General features: G+C 39.8%; 1 protein-coding gene across 1 annotated transcript; it reads left to right on the top strand.

Annotated features, from left to right (window-relative positions):
• Nucleotides 1–6,832: 6,832 nt before the first annotated feature.
• Nucleotides 6,833–14,584, top strand: MRPL19 (mitochondrial ribosomal protein L19). Its single transcript, XM_024758863.1, has 6 exons — nt 6,833–6,956; nt 7,149–7,266; nt 9,892–10,010; nt 10,225–10,359; nt 13,728–13,909; nt 14,037–14,584. Exons 1-6 carry the CDS (start codon nt 6,854–6,856, stop codon nt 14,256–14,258), a joined length of 879 nt encoding a protein of 292 aa, XP_024614631.1. The 5' UTR covers nt 6,833–6,853; the 3' UTR covers nt 14,259–14,584.
• Nucleotides 14,585–15,373: the final 789 nt, after the last annotated feature.

Below are 15,373 nucleotides of genomic sequence, written 5' to 3'. Positions count from 1 at the left end.
GGTTTATCAATCTCTCTCATAGTTTTTCATTTTTGTTTTATGTGAATTTTACATGCCTGTTTTTTTTTCTTTTAATTTTGTGACTGAAAGTTTGTGATCTTTGCATCCAGCACTAGCAAGATAGAGGGAGACAGCGAAGATAGTGCCCACCAGTCTCCAAACCAGCATCCTGGTAGAGTGTTCTAGTAGACTCTTAGTTTGGGTGGGATAGGCTGCTTCTGCCCTGGGCCTTGGAGCAGGTGAGTTCTTGAAGACCCGTTTCTCAGATCGCTACAGTCTTGTGGAAGCAAGTCCTACTGTTTTTCAAAGCTAGATGTTTTGGGGGCAGGTGCAGGTCTTATCTCTGGTGCACTCTGTAGGTGCAGGTCTTAAAATTTGGGGCTCCCAATATAGAGTTCAAATCCTTCCCTCTTCAGAGCGAAGCTCCAGGTTTTGAATTCCCTCTTGATTGTGAGTTATAAACTGGGGATGAGGTTTATAATGAGATTGTATCCCAGCCTCTCCTACGCACTTCAATGTGGTTTTCTTCTGATTTACCAGTGTGTAGTTGTTGCTTAACCAGCCTTTAGGTTTTTTCCAGAGGAAATTGTTCCATATGTAGCTATAGCCTCAGTGTGTATGTGGGAAGAGGTGAATTCAGGATCTTCTTATATCACCATCAAACTGGAATCTTCAAATATACATTCCTTTACTATTTCTTCTATGACTTTATAATTTTTATATCAATTCCTTTAACCATCAGGAACATACTTCTATAATTGGTTAAGGATCTAAACTTTTCTCTGTATGTATGGAGACAAATTTTTGAATAATTTACTTTTCTGAATGATTTGAATAGCCACCCTTTTTATACACTAAATTTCAATATATACAAAATTTCAAGGTCAAAAGAGATATCTTGGCTAGAGAGTCAAGTTTGGTAGAAATTGGCATTTATATGACATTCGGATCTTGCAAGTGTAAACAATCCTGAGGTTAATGTGTAGAGTAAGAAGAGGAAAATTTGAAAGAGAAGACAATTAAAGAAGGATGAGGTATGGAGTAGAGATTCAGTGCCTGCTGGATCTACACCCCACGGGGAACCACATTCCTACCCTAGGAGCCCCATCAGGGACACAGTTTCCTGCCTTCAGATTAGGCTCAGGTCAGCCCTGATGGTTCCTGTGACTCTACTTTGCCCCTTGATATCCCTGTGTCTCTGATCAGCATTAACTCCTTTCTAGCACCACTTGTGGGAGGAGAGGTTGGTTCTTACAACTAGGGGGCACTACTGACATTTCATGCATGCAATCATTGGATGCTGAAACCATCTTGCACAAATGCACAACTGTCTTTCTCAAAATGCCAATAGCATCTCCTTTGAGAATCCCTGGAAGAGAGATTAATAAGGAAGATATTGCAAATCTACTGGAGAAATGATGAAGAGCTGAGCCAGAGAAGTGGCAAATAATTCAGGGGAAAGAATAGGTATAAGGAATATTTATGTAGTAAAATCAACAAGAGTTGGTCTTAGATGGATGATCCAGGATAAGCAAGATGGAGGAGTCAATCAAGATTCTCAAGGTTGTACTTTGGGCAGTGGGGTGGCTGAGTATTTCATCCATCAAGACAGAAATGCAGGAGCAGGAGCAGATCTGGATAGGTAGGAAATGATTAAGTCAATTAGGAACACATTGAATTTGAGATCCCTGTGGGAGATTGTATGGGAATACCCAGCAAGCCAGGAAACAGGTACAGATAAAAATCCAATACAAGAGACTGGGAGGGAACAGCCAGGTTTGGAAACCACTCATGGAGTATATCCATATGGATTAGTAGCCTCTGTGGGAAACATCCCACTAATCCATACAGACCACTGTGTTACATGCTTCTCCAGCCAAGGCTGCCAGTGGCCTTGAGGATCCAGCACACTGATAGTCTGGATGCTCTGCTATTCCAAGCCTTTTCTGTGACTTGCTCAGGTTTTACAGCATACTGGGGAAGAGGCTAGGGCTTAGAAGTGGACAGGCTCTGTGAGGAAACTCTCACCATGTTCAAATATGGAGGACAGTAGCACCATCTCTGGGACACCTGAAGGATTGTCTTTGAGAATTTGGGAAATGGGGGCCCCTCAGTGACCCCCCTGAGAGAGTAATCCCAATCCCAAACCATGAGGTCGAGAATGTGTGAGAGGTTTTAGGTGTACCTAACAGGAGTATTTGTGTCCCAGTTTCAAAAATTTTATCACCTGAAATTTAAGTGTGATTCCCGTGGCCATCCATAAACCTTTCTCAAAGTTTAGGAGGTAGATTTTCCTTGTTATTTTTTTTTTCACATTTCCTAGATGAAGTATTATTGGGAGAGAGTTTTCCATGGGTCTCTTGAGCTCCTACGTGTCTTAGTGGGTATGCTATCCAGACCATTTCTCAAGATTGAGTTTACAATGAGCAACCTTGAGGGATAAATGTCCATGTCTCACCAGGACAAAGCACAGGCTTGTTTACTGCTTGCTATAAAAGCAAAGGATTTACTAAGTTCAGTGTTCCTCAGCTGTGAAGCAAACCCATTGCATCTGTGCCCATGGTGTCAACATGTGGGGTTTGGGGGCAAAGGAAATGTTTGCAAACATGCTGATGCTTTGTCTCAGGAGTCTCATGTCTTCTACCAATGTTTATGAGACAAAAACAACTTATTCACTTGTAAGCAGGGGGAAATCAAATCCCAGTTCCTTCAAGTATGTGTTACTTCTGTGATAACAAACCAATCAACATTAGTATACAGTTAGAAATAATTCACCTCTAGCAAATTGTTATTTTCCTTCCATGATTCTCTAGGTAATGTTGATTAAAATGCATTGATATGTGTCTATAAACAAATACCTAAAAAGAAAGTAGAAGTCTAAGTCATTACATTTTATGAATATTTTCTTTCAGATAAAACATACTTCTCAAGCTAGTATTCCTCAAATCTTAGTGAAATTCAGTTTTCTAGTAAAAAATAATTCTGGGTAGTCTAGGGCTGATCCCTGCAGCCATCTCTTTCCATAGTTGGTATGCTACAGTGATTTCCCCATTTATCTTCCCATATGCCTAACAGTAGGCATGGGATTCTGCCCACCCATCATGTATTCCTCCAACTCCCACCCTCCCGTTCTTCTGTAGCAGCTCAATCTGCTAATCTCTCTAGGACCAGTGGCCCTAGCCCATCTCTCCATCTTTATCTTCTGAGGTAAAATGCAAGTGAATAAGGCAAGCCTGATCTCTGAACATGGCTACCAGTCATAATTATCTTTGTCTCTCCTCCCTTTTTACTTCTCTTAAAAGTTTGAAGTATCCTTTTTGGGTGGGCAGAGAGAGCCTAAAATTAGCTAATCTGAAACTTTGGTTGTGTAATTCCTTGCTATTATAAGTTAAATTCTGTTCTAATCAAGGAAGCTGGAGTTAAAAGAAGACTTTGTCCCTCCTCACAGTACTTTGAATTCTGTCCTCAGAACATGGCTCGCTTTCTTTGAGAATTTGATTTTTTATCTGTCAACTGAAAACTGTGGATGGCTTTAAACTGGGAAAAAACAAGGACTAGGTATGCATTTCTGAGCCATCTTTTTGGTTTTTATGTGGAGAACAACTGAAGGGAACTGGAGGCAGGAAGACCAATGAGAAGACAGTTGCAGTGGTTTGCAGTGATCCTGAGGAGAAAGGATGGTAACCTGGATTAGCAATATGGATGGGAGGATGAGAAAGTTTAAGATATTTGAGATAGTTGATGGTGCCAGGTGTAGTTTTAGGAGCTTTTCCTAGGGAGAGACATAAAGGAATCAGAAATGACAATGAGATTTTTGGCTTTAAGCAACAGATTGGATTTTGAAGCCATTCCTTGAGATAGCTAATACTGGAGAGGAAGTTTGGAGGTGAACATAGTGTATTCAATATGGACACATTGAGCTTGAGGTACTTTGGGACATTAATTCAACTGGAACGACCAATAAGTAACTAAGTAATCATCTCACTCTTCTGATGCTCCAAGGACAAAGAACAAGATAAAGTCAAAGGGCCAATATTGCTGGAACAAAGAGTTACAGGACTTTTATCACTATGTCACATTGCAACCATTACAATGTCCCAAAGCCCTCCCAAGCAGCATGCCCTGTCCCTTTCCCATCCCAAATAAGGAAAGGTATTTGTCCCATTCTTCTCACGCTCTGCACATTGTAAGTATACATACCCTGCCCAATCAGCAGATGATTCCCAGGTTCTCTTGTTCCCTGGCTATAAAAACAGACCAGAAACCCTTGCTTAGGGTCAACTCCCCCTGGCTATCAGGAAGTTGGCCCGCTGTTCTGGCAGTTACCCTTCCCTCTAATAAATCCTATCTTCTTTTCATTCTTCCTTGTGTCTAGAAATTCTTTTCCCACCTGCATTCAGACCACGACAACTCTGAGTGTGAAATCCTTCCAGTGGCACACCATTGCTGAGAGTACAAATTTCAAATTTCTTAACAAGACTTACAATTTACCTTTTTAGTTTTGCCACCTATTGGAAGCAGATAGGGTAGGGGGTCCCCAGAGAAAAAGAACCAGTTACAGCTTTTTGACATAAGAGAAGACATTTTGGGTTTAAGCCATTTTGTGATCTTGAAACTGAGCAGGACCCTGTGGGGCCCCCCTGGATACAAAAACCTTTCTGTGTCCCTTGTTTCTTGTTTTTAGGAAATAGGCTTCATTCAGCTTCCTTGACCTTCCATGAGTTCCAAAGGGCAGATTCAAACCATTACTAATCAGGGAAGGGAGGGAATGCAGAAAGGAGGAGCAGTCAAGAAACAAAAATGCAGCCTTGGGGCAGGGTCCTGGTTCCTCCTCAAGTAGTATACATAACAATATCTTTGAGTTCTTCTGCGGAACTGGGGCCCCCAACCAAGTGGAGGATTGTAACTTCAGGCTGAGTGCAAGATTCCTGGAGCATCACCCTGTTACCTCACCACCAGCCAATCAGAAGAAAGTCACACACCCTGCAGCCCTCACCCCAAATTTTGCCTTCCTTTTCTGGGCCCAGTGATGACAATCCTGTTTGGCCCCTGTGTGTTTCAACTGCTTACAAGGTTTATCTCCTACAGGGTCCAACAGTTTCAGGAGAAATTGTTGTTACTACAAGGGTGGAAGCCGGTTTCAGACATGGGATAACTTGATTTAGATCAGGTAGAGAGAGACTTCTACTCTACTAGGCAGGACTACGCCCACTCTCAGCAGGAAGTAGTTACAGAAGAAAGAAACCACTACCCCAATTCCCAAGAAGTATCTTGAGTATGAAGTCTCTCAGTGGGGAGTTGTTAGGGGAACCACTGACCAAAACTACCCACCCTGGCCAGGCACAATAGTAACCACTTGTATACGTTATCTTACAACAGGAGGTCCTGGTAAGGAATGTGGAACTAACAAGCTACCACCAACTGGAAGGATTTGAGAAAGGTCAATAGGAGAGAGGAGACTCCAGTCCATATGTCCTGCCAACCTCCCAGAATCCTTCTCACTGAATCCATCTTGGCTGAATGATGCATGTGCCACCAAGAAGGACCCTGAGTTACACTGATTGGCCAGAGACAACCCAGAATTTAACCCCATTACCACAAAACCTGAGACTGCAAGACATGTGGCAAAGCACTCTCCTGGGTTCCCTTACTCTGCTGCTCTCTGCCCAGGTGCCCCTTCTCAATAAAGTTTCTTGCTTTGTCAGCACCTGTCTCCTGCACAATTCATTTCTGAGTGTTAGACAAGACCCCTGGAAGGGGTCCCCCTTCCACAACAGAAGAATGCTCACAATGGAAGGGAGTGTTAGGGAGTGTTTCAAAGGAGGAAAAATACCAGGTGCACAATATAACACGAACTAATAAGTAATCATTTGTAAAAGCAATTAACTAGGAAAAGAAATCACTTGTGGGAGGCAAGTGAAAGAAAGTGAGTAGAGCATAAAATAATGGAGACTAAAACTGCTTTAGCTAGCTTTCAGCTGCAACATACTATGCTGGATTCTCCTTTTCAAGCCCCTTCATGAATATGCATATATGGACCAACCCCTTCATGAATATGCATGTACCCTTAGCTTAAGATTTCTTCAAATTTGCTGTGCAGGGAGACACTGCTTTGGGAAAGATCCCAGGTGTTCCCCTTACTTGCTGTAAGTAATACATCCTTCCTTCTGATATTGGCTTGGTTGTGTCTCTTGTCTCAACACCCAACAAAAGGTGAACCCAGTTTTCAGGGTAATATAATCCCTACCTACAGTTGCTCAGCCCAAACTCAAGTTTAGCTCCTCAAGGGAGTAATGCTCTCTGTAGTCTCAGGGACTTTGCCACCCCTTCTGTCAGGAACCATTTTCTTTTCCTTTTTTTGCATTCAACAAAGAGTGAGGACCAGCTAGATGCTGAGAGAAAATGGTGAGCAAAAGACAAACTCCATGCTTACAGTATAATGGCGGAGTTAGACGCTAATCCAATAATTACACAAGTAATTAAAAATTAAACTAAAAATTAAAATTGCAAATAACATCAGAGCTGCTAATGGCAGAATGAGAGCCTATAATGAGAATTTTGACATACTCAAGTCTTGCCTGAGAAATTGAAGGTAGAGTTGATTCAAAGAGGGGGGAAATCTTTCTAGGCTGAGAGAACACTCCCGTAGAGTGATATAACTTGGCACATGAGGAGAACTAGAGAAATACAGTGCACTTTTCCTAAGATATCCGGGCCCTCGTGGGGAGTGGGGGTGGGGTGGGTGGAGAAAGACTTGGCTATTTTGTCCCTTAGCAGGCGCCATCTGGCTCAGGTGACCGCGACCTTGTCGCACTGATTACTGGGAGTTGTAGTCTCGACTGAGGGAGCAAGCATGGCGGCCTCTATTGCCAGGGGCTGCCGGGCTGCAATGGCCCTGGGCTGGACCTTTCGATGCGCCTGGGCTCTGCGCCCTGCGCCGGCCTCTGTCGCCTGCCGTAAGTGCAGCGGGGCTTGCTAGCCGGGGACAGAAGGAGCTTAGGGTCAGGCTAGGGGGAGGCGATTCTGGAAGTCAGGGGCGACATGGGAGGAGGCCTCTCGTGGGACCACGCATTGGGGGCGATTGCAAGGTTTCGCGGGAGCTCTGGGCTGGCGCGAGCAGTCTTGACCTCTGTGGTGCGCTTCCGCAGAGGCCCTCGCGGGGCCGAGCCGGCGGCAGATCACTGGACCTTCTGAGCCCGGCGCGTTCCAGCCACCGCCGAAACCGATTATCGTGGCCAAGCGCGGTCCCCAGCGCCGGGAAAGCAGGTGAGAGCCCCGACCTGGACGCGATTCGTGCCTTTTGGGTCTGTGCGCTCTAGAACCTGTAGTTGCTTCCGAGGTCTGAAACGGGTCTTATCCTGGGGTCTGGAACTCCCAGATAAGAGCTTGTGTGCAGGATTCATGAATGCGTGAAGCGCACCCAACTCAGGTTTGACTTCGCTTCTCCCAAGCCGGCATTGAACTTTCTCTGCAGTCATATTAGATCAGAATTTCAAGTAGGGATTCCCCAGATTTGAAGCTCTTTGGCCCGTATCGAGAATTTTTCTGTGAAATACATTGTATTTTACCTGTTGAAGTTAAGGAACGGATCTTTTCTCCCTAGGTGAAATGGATTGGCTCACCCTGTTTTAGTTTCCTAACTGTGTTTTAGTGTCCCTGTAAAAGCGATACGATGGTAAAAATTTCTACCAATTTGTTTCTTAAATTTGCTCTTCAAAACAGTGTGCTTAAAAAGCCTGGTTCACTTAAGCAGGCAGTGGTAACTTTGTAGGTACGTGTAAATTTAGATCTAGGATTTGCAGAAACTGTTTCTGTAGAATTGTATAACAACCTTATTAAAAAGCGAATTTTAGGGGGGAAAATTGGTGTGATTTAGGCTTTATGAAAGGGCTTTATATTGTCGATTCGATTATCTCTGCATATGTATTTGTGTTTAATATTTAAAATATCCTGTGGTTCTAAGTTGAAATAAACTTGAATTTATGGAACCTAGAGATTCAGAAAAGATTTCTCAGTACAACCTTTTTTTTTAAGGTGGAAAAGGAATATTTCTCTTAAATGGCAACACAATATAATTCAGTTAAATGGGAGTAACTACTTTGGGAAACAATTTGACAAAATTTAGTAAGTTTGAGGTTGTCTGTACCTTCCCACCCAGACAGTATACAACTTAAGGAAAGTAATATGTACAAGGAGACATGTACAAAAATGAACACAAAAGTAATGTTTGTAATAAAAGTTTAGAAGCAGCCTAGATATCCTTCAGTAGGTGAATGAGTAAATACATTCTCATAATGGACTATTATACAGCAGTGAAACATGAATGAACTAGAGTTAACATGGATGAACTTCAACTATGATGCGTGAAAAAAGCAACCTGCAGAAGAATTGACAAGTATGGTAGCATTTTTGTATTGCCCAGACATACATACATATGTAAAGTATAAAAAAATATACAGGGGAAATTCTCTACTTTCACAGAGCAATCAAACCTAGTTTTCCCAATAGCCATTCAAGCTGACATTATGTGTCTCCTGATGTGATGGAATAAGAAGATCACATCATCACCTCTGTAATATTTTTACCAAAAATGTATATCCTTGGTCTAGGTATGTGGAAACAGTAAACAAATTCAGATCCAGGGATGGTTTATAAGATGATCAGCTTTGACTCTTCAAAAAAGTCAATGTTACAAAAATGCAAATATGGGGAAGAGTACTAGTTTAAGAGACTAACAACCAGATATAATATGTGAAGCTTGATTGTAGCTTGGATTGAGCAACAAACAGCTATAAAAGACCTTTTCCAGGACCAATTAGGTACATTTAAATATGAACTGTATTAGATTATACTACTGAATTAATGCTGAAGTTCTTAGGTGTCATAAACGTATTGTGATAAATGTAAGAGAAAGTCCTTATTCTTAGCAGAAGCCTTCTAAAGTTTGAGGGATGAAATGGCTTGCTGTTTGACATTTTCAGATGGTTCTGGAAAAAAATTATATGTACATGTAAAGCAAATACGGCAAAATGTTGGCAGTAGGTGAAATTAGGTGAAGTATATATGCGTGTTCATTGTATTACTATTTCACCTTTTTGGTAGATTTGAAACATTTTAAAGTAGGAAATTGAGGAAAAGGAAGAAATTCATAGGAATAATCATCACACAAAATTTAGTTAATTACCCCACAGTAATTAACTATGGGGGTAGGGAGGGGTGCACAGGGGCTTCAACTACATTGTTAATTTATTCCTTGAGATGGGTGACAGGGACATATATTTTCATTGTAATGTCATTTATACTTTTCTACAGATTAGATATTTCATAATGACTTTAAAATCAGTTGGCTAATAGGGAGATTATTTTTAAAGCTAGTTTACAATTGATGATTTATATGTTTATATCTTTTCCAACATAATTTACTATAACATGTACAACTCAGCGTGAGGCCTGTGGGTCACAGGCTTTGGAATCTGACAGACATGATAAGTTTATAGCTAATGTAGTAATAAGTCTGTTAATCTTGGCTTGATAAGTTTATAGCTGATGTAGTAGTAGGTCTGTTGTTTACTGTCTCCAAGCTTCATTTTCTTCATCTGTAATAAGGAGATGATGACACCAAACTCACCTTGTTGTTGTAGGGATTAAGTTATGCTATAGATGTTTAATAAAGCTTTTAACACAATGCCGGGTGAGTACTCAGAAATTGTTAGCTATTTTCATGAGAATTGACAACAATTTTAGAAATAAGATGGACTTTTCTTATTTAGAGAAGGAAGAATAAAACATGTCAGCATCCTAATCTTTCACTTTTTTTGGTAAAGCAATGGTTTCTTTTTTAGTGGTCTTTTAAGTTTGCTTTTAATTTATTTTACTCTGTATTTTTCACAGGTTCTTGAGTCCTGAATTCATTCCTCCAAGGGGAAGAACAAATCCTCTGAAATTTCAAATAGAAAGAAAAGATATGTTAGAAAGGAGAAAAATACTCCACATTCCAGAGTTCTATGTTGGTCAGTAAGAGCTGGATGCTTTTATTATTAGTGGTTGGAGGGTTAGTTTTCTCGACAAAGAGAAAATTGTTTTTCACCTATTTGTGTTTTGCCCATATGAGGTACTTATTCCTAATATTATATTAAAATATTTAGGAAGTTTGAAGTTACCTGGAAATGCTGTTGTTTGATTCTGCGTCTCATGTAAAAGTTCACTTTTCTTTTGAATTTGGAGGAAGCATTCTTCGTGTTACTACTGCTGACCCATATGCCAATGGAAAAACCAGCCAGTTTCTGGGAATTTGCATCCAGAGATCAGGAACAGGACTTGGAGCTACTTTTATCCTTAGGAATACTATTGAAGGACAAGGTAGGTTTCATTTCATTATTTTGATTTTCTGGAAAATGTTATCTTAGGAGTCTTTTTTATTTTCTGCATCCTGGGTGAAGACATCTGGAACTTGAAAGTGAAAGGGAGCTCAGAGGGATGACATGGAGCCTGTGGCCTAAGAATGGTATGAGAATTGAGGTTGCTGAGTAAATATAGTTGGTGCTTTGCTTTCTCCTGAAGGCTTCTTTTGTTACAGGGACAACAACCATTAGAAGTAGACTTTCCAAATCATGGCAACATCAAAGGAGGAGACAAGTGACTATAAAGCAGTATGGGGGCATTCATTTTAGGAGCAAATAACCCTTGAAAACATTAAGATAAGCATAATGATGTCCTTGCAAGTTAACTTTCTCCTAAAATGAATGGCCCCCATTTTGCTTTATATTACAACAGTCACCACAATTATTAGTTTTATAAGAATTGGAGGAATTTTTTAAAACGCAAAATTACATTTGCTATGTCAATAAGATAGGGGAACAAGTGGTAAAATTCTAGAAAAATTATGAATCAAAATGGCAGGAACATGGATGGCCTTGGAGGGTATTATGCTAAGTGAAATAAGTCAGATGGAGAAAGACCAGTACTGTATGTTATCACTTCTATGTGGAACCTAAGAATACAACAAACTAGTGAATATAACAAAAAAGAAGCAGACTCACAGGTATAGAGAACAAACCAGTGGTTGCCAATGGGGAGTGGGAAGAGAAGAGTGGTGATATAGGGATAGGGGATTAAGAGGTACAAACTGTTATGTATAAAATAAGCTACAAGGATATATTGTACAGCATGGGGAATATAGCCAATATTTTATAGTAACTATAAATGGAGTATAACTTTTAAAAATTGTGAATCACTATATTATATACTTGTAACATAAAATATTGTATAGCAACTATACTTCAATAAAATAAATAAAATAAACATGAATAAAACTAAAAAAAACTTTTTTTAAGAAATAAAGACAAAAAAATTGGCAGGAACAGTACATTTTTCGTACTTAAAGTTGTGTGCTTCATGGTCCCCAACAGTGAAGTAGTATATTGAAAGAAATTGAACATGTGAGAATCGTTGCTGTCTTCCTTATCCTATAAGGACCTGTGGTGCTGTGCATGTAGGAACTCAGCAGAACTTGATTACAGAAACTTGGGCCAACAATCAGGTTGTGTACTTGGAGAAATCTTGTAATAGAAAGGCAGGAGCAAAGGTGTGATAGACCTGAGATGATTTTTTTTCTTTAAAATTGAGATAATAGTTTCTACCTCCCAGGGTTATGGTCAGTTTATTGTGATGTTCTATATGAAGTACTGGACACAGAATACTCAAAAGTATTAGTTCTCTCTTGCTATTTTCTACCATTAACATTTTGACTGTTTGTGACCTGCCTGTACCTTCCCCATTGATACTTCCTACTTTGATGATTCTTTCTAGTCCATTGGCTTTAAATACCATCCATGTGGTATTAACTTCCCAGATTTATGTGTCAAGGACTGACCCTTTCCTTGTTCCAAATTTGCACATACAACTACCTATTTGACATCTCCATTTGGGCATCTTATAAGCATAAAACAAGTTCAAAACAGAACTCTTTGTTTCCTTCACAATGTGTTCTTTTAACAGTTTTTTCTATTTCCATAAGTTGTACCACTCCACACCCATTTATTTAAACCCAAAACTTAGGAGCTATTTTTAGTTATTCTCTTTCACACATCCAGTCAATCAGCAAGTTTTCATGGCTTAATTTCCAAAACTTTTATCCCAATTTTGCCCGTTTCTCCATCTCCATTGCTACCACTCTTGTCCATGCCACCATCATCTCCTGCCTGCAGCTGTGCAGTATCTCTGGCTTACTTTCTTGGCCCACCAAGTTACTATGCTCCAGCCAAATGGACCTTTTTCTAGTTTTTCCAACATGGCAGGTTTGTTAAGACCCCAGAGCCTCTGCATTTGCTGTTCTTTCTGACTGGAGCATTCTTGGCTCTTTATAGTATCAACTTAAATGTTATCTTTTCAGAGAGGCTTTCCCTGACTATACTATTTAAAGTTGCCCCTGGGAATTCCCTGGTGGTCCACTGGTTAGGACCCAGTGCTCTCACTGCCAGGGGCCCAAGTTCGATTCCTAGTCAGGGAACTAAGATCCCGCAAGCCATGCGGTGTGGCATGCATACATACATACATACATACATAAATTTGCCCCCTCCCCAGTCACAGTGTCATCACCTTGTATTGTCTTCACTATATGAAAATACCTTGTTGGTTTATTTATCATTTGTCCTCCACTAGAATGTAGGCTTTATGAGAAGAGAAGGATTTTACCTATTTTGATTTTGCTATAGGCACAGCTCCTAAATCAGTGCCTATAACAGAATAGATTTACAGTGGATACTGGATTAAATCCTGATATTAAACACTTGATGTGGGCTTCCCTGGTGGCGCAGTGGTTGAGAGTCCGCCTGCCGATGCATGGGACACGGGTTCATGCCCCGGTCTGGGAAGATCCCACATGCCATGGAGCGGTTGAGCCTGTGAGCCATGGCCGCTGAGCCTGCACGTCCGGAGCCTGTGCTCCGCAACGGGAGAGGCCACAACAGTGAGAGGCCCGCGTACCGCAAAAAAAAAAAGAATGAAGATTAGAATATATCTTAAAAAAAAAAAAAAAAAAAAAAAAAAAAAAAAAAAAACACTTGATGTTAACGTTGATCATATGTTTTACTATTTATATTTCTCTTGGGATTATTCCAGGAAACCTCAGAATACACTCTTCCTTTTAAATGTTTGATGATACAGATGATATATATTAACCTTTTATGTCAGCATCTTGGAAACACTCAAAGCTGTTTCTCCTATGGAGGGCTCCAGAGTGTTAACAAACCTAGGCCATCTTAAGAGGACTTCTAAATCAAAGTTAGAATTTAAAAATGTACTTACTCTTTTTGCACCATTAATTCTGTTGCTCAAAATGTAGAAGATAAGAGTCAAAATGTAGAAGATAGAGTTTTATTTAAGTAATTGGGAAATAAACAAGAACATAGCGAAGTGAAGAATTGTTCAAACTTCCAACTAATTTAATACTATCAAAATCGAGGAGATAAATGGCTCAATATATTTATAGAAGACAGTTTTCTTTAGACTTGATCATTCTAATTCAGGTTTTCTCATGTTTTAATCTACATGGATTTGTTCATTTCTATTTCTTTCAATAATCTTCATTTTAAAGGTTACAAATTTATATCACATTTCCTACATGCAAAACCCTGAGCTAATTCCTTCATGAAATAGCTTTTTTATAGTATGAGGTGTATGCAGGAATCTGAATTTAGATTATAAGAATATGTTTTCTTCTCTTTTAGGTGTTGAGATTTGCTTTGAACTTTATAATCCTCGAATCCAGGAGATCCAGGTAGTCAAATTACAGAAACGGCTGGATGATAGTTTGCTATACTTGCGAGATGCCCTTCCGGAATACAGCACTTTTGATATGAATATGCAGCCAATAGCACAAGAACCTAGCCAAGAAGTTCCTGTTAATCAGGTATAAGTTGTACACTTGGAACTGGAAGTTCAAGTATAAACTAAGAATCATCTTAAAGAAAACTTTTAGAAGAATTCTTGCTTGCAACTGTCAGCCTAATTTGTTCCTTTCCTTATATCTTCCTTAGCTGAAAGTAAAAATGAAGCCCAAGCCGTGGTCCAAACGCTGGGAACGTCCAAAATTTAATATTAAGGGGATCAGATTTGACCTTTGTTTAACTGAAGAGCAAATGAAGGAAGCCCAGAAGTGGAGTCAGCCATGGCTTGAGTTTGATATGATGAGGGAATATGACACTTCAAAAATTGAAGCTGCAATATGGGATGAAATTGAAGCATCAAAAAATTCCTGATCTGAGAATGAGTTTGGTTACTTGCAGAGGATATACTGACTCTCAGGGGATTTATTTAGAAACCAATTTAATCTCATATATAAGGACATAGTCATTAAATCAACCAAACATTCATTATTTTATGAATATTATTTTAAAAATTAGCACACCAGTTTATTACTTTAAAAAGAAAAATGTACATGCCAGGTGGTCTGATGTCCATTCTCTTAATGGAGGCAAAGCTACAATAGAGTCAAACTGTTACCAGAATGGTCTTCATTGAGCTTGGAATCTGAGCAAGGAAGTGGATAGGATGATTTTTTAAATTTGTGAAGTAAATTATAAATTCAAAAAGTGTATGATTTAAAGAGTAATAATAAAATGAGCATTCATATACCCACCATCAGGTTAAGAAGTGAAACATTTGTAATATCTAAGAAGGTCAAGAAATAGAGCATTTACTAGAATCTAAGAAGACTCTTGTGTGTTGTAATTGCATCCCTCCCCTCTTACAGATGTAGGCACTATCCTGACTTTGTGTTAATCATTCCTTTGTGTTTCTTTTATTTTGTTACATACACATACACTCTTAAACAATATATTTACTTCTGAAAAATCTGTTGGCAGGTATAAAAGGACAACATTGTCATTATTACATGAAAGCTTCAGGGAGAGCGTAACGAAGTCTTTGGGTCATAGTCTGGCTTCAGCTTCCATGAGAGTTTACAAAAGTCACTTTTGAGGAAGTTCATGGCTAAGGTCATGAGTGAGTCCTGCTAAATAGAAGGCTCACCAGAGGGTATCTGGAAGGGCCTATAGTGTGGACTGCCTAATTGATGGTCTGACAAAAATGTGGTCAGAGGGAGTAGACTTCTTTGTATTTACTGGTTCTCAGTCCATGAGGAATTAAATTCTAGCTCAAAGGAGTAGGTCAAGACAGTACTTCCATAGGGTGATGTGAGTGTCTTTGCTGATCCTTGTAGCTGAGATGGAATGGAAAGCTGGCATGTAATCATACATGGTAAAGACCAACCTACAGATAATTAGGACCAGTTTCACCTGGGCTTGCTGTTCCTCAAGTTTAAGAGTACAGTACTAGCACTGATCTTGATGAGTGTAACCATTAACCTGTCTCT

The sequence above is a fragment of the Neophocaena asiaeorientalis genome, unplaced genomic scaffold (assembly GCF_003031525.2).
Source record: "Neophocaena asiaeorientalis asiaeorientalis breed wild unplaced genomic scaffold, Neophocaena_asiaeorientalis_V1.1 scaffold285, whole genome shotgun sequence".
NCBI lineage: Eukaryota > Metazoa > Chordata > Mammalia > Artiodactyla > Phocoenidae > Neophocaena > Neophocaena asiaeorientalis.
The sequence above is the reverse complement of the archived record's forward strand: the minus strand, read 5'-3'. Positions and strand labels throughout refer to the sequence as shown.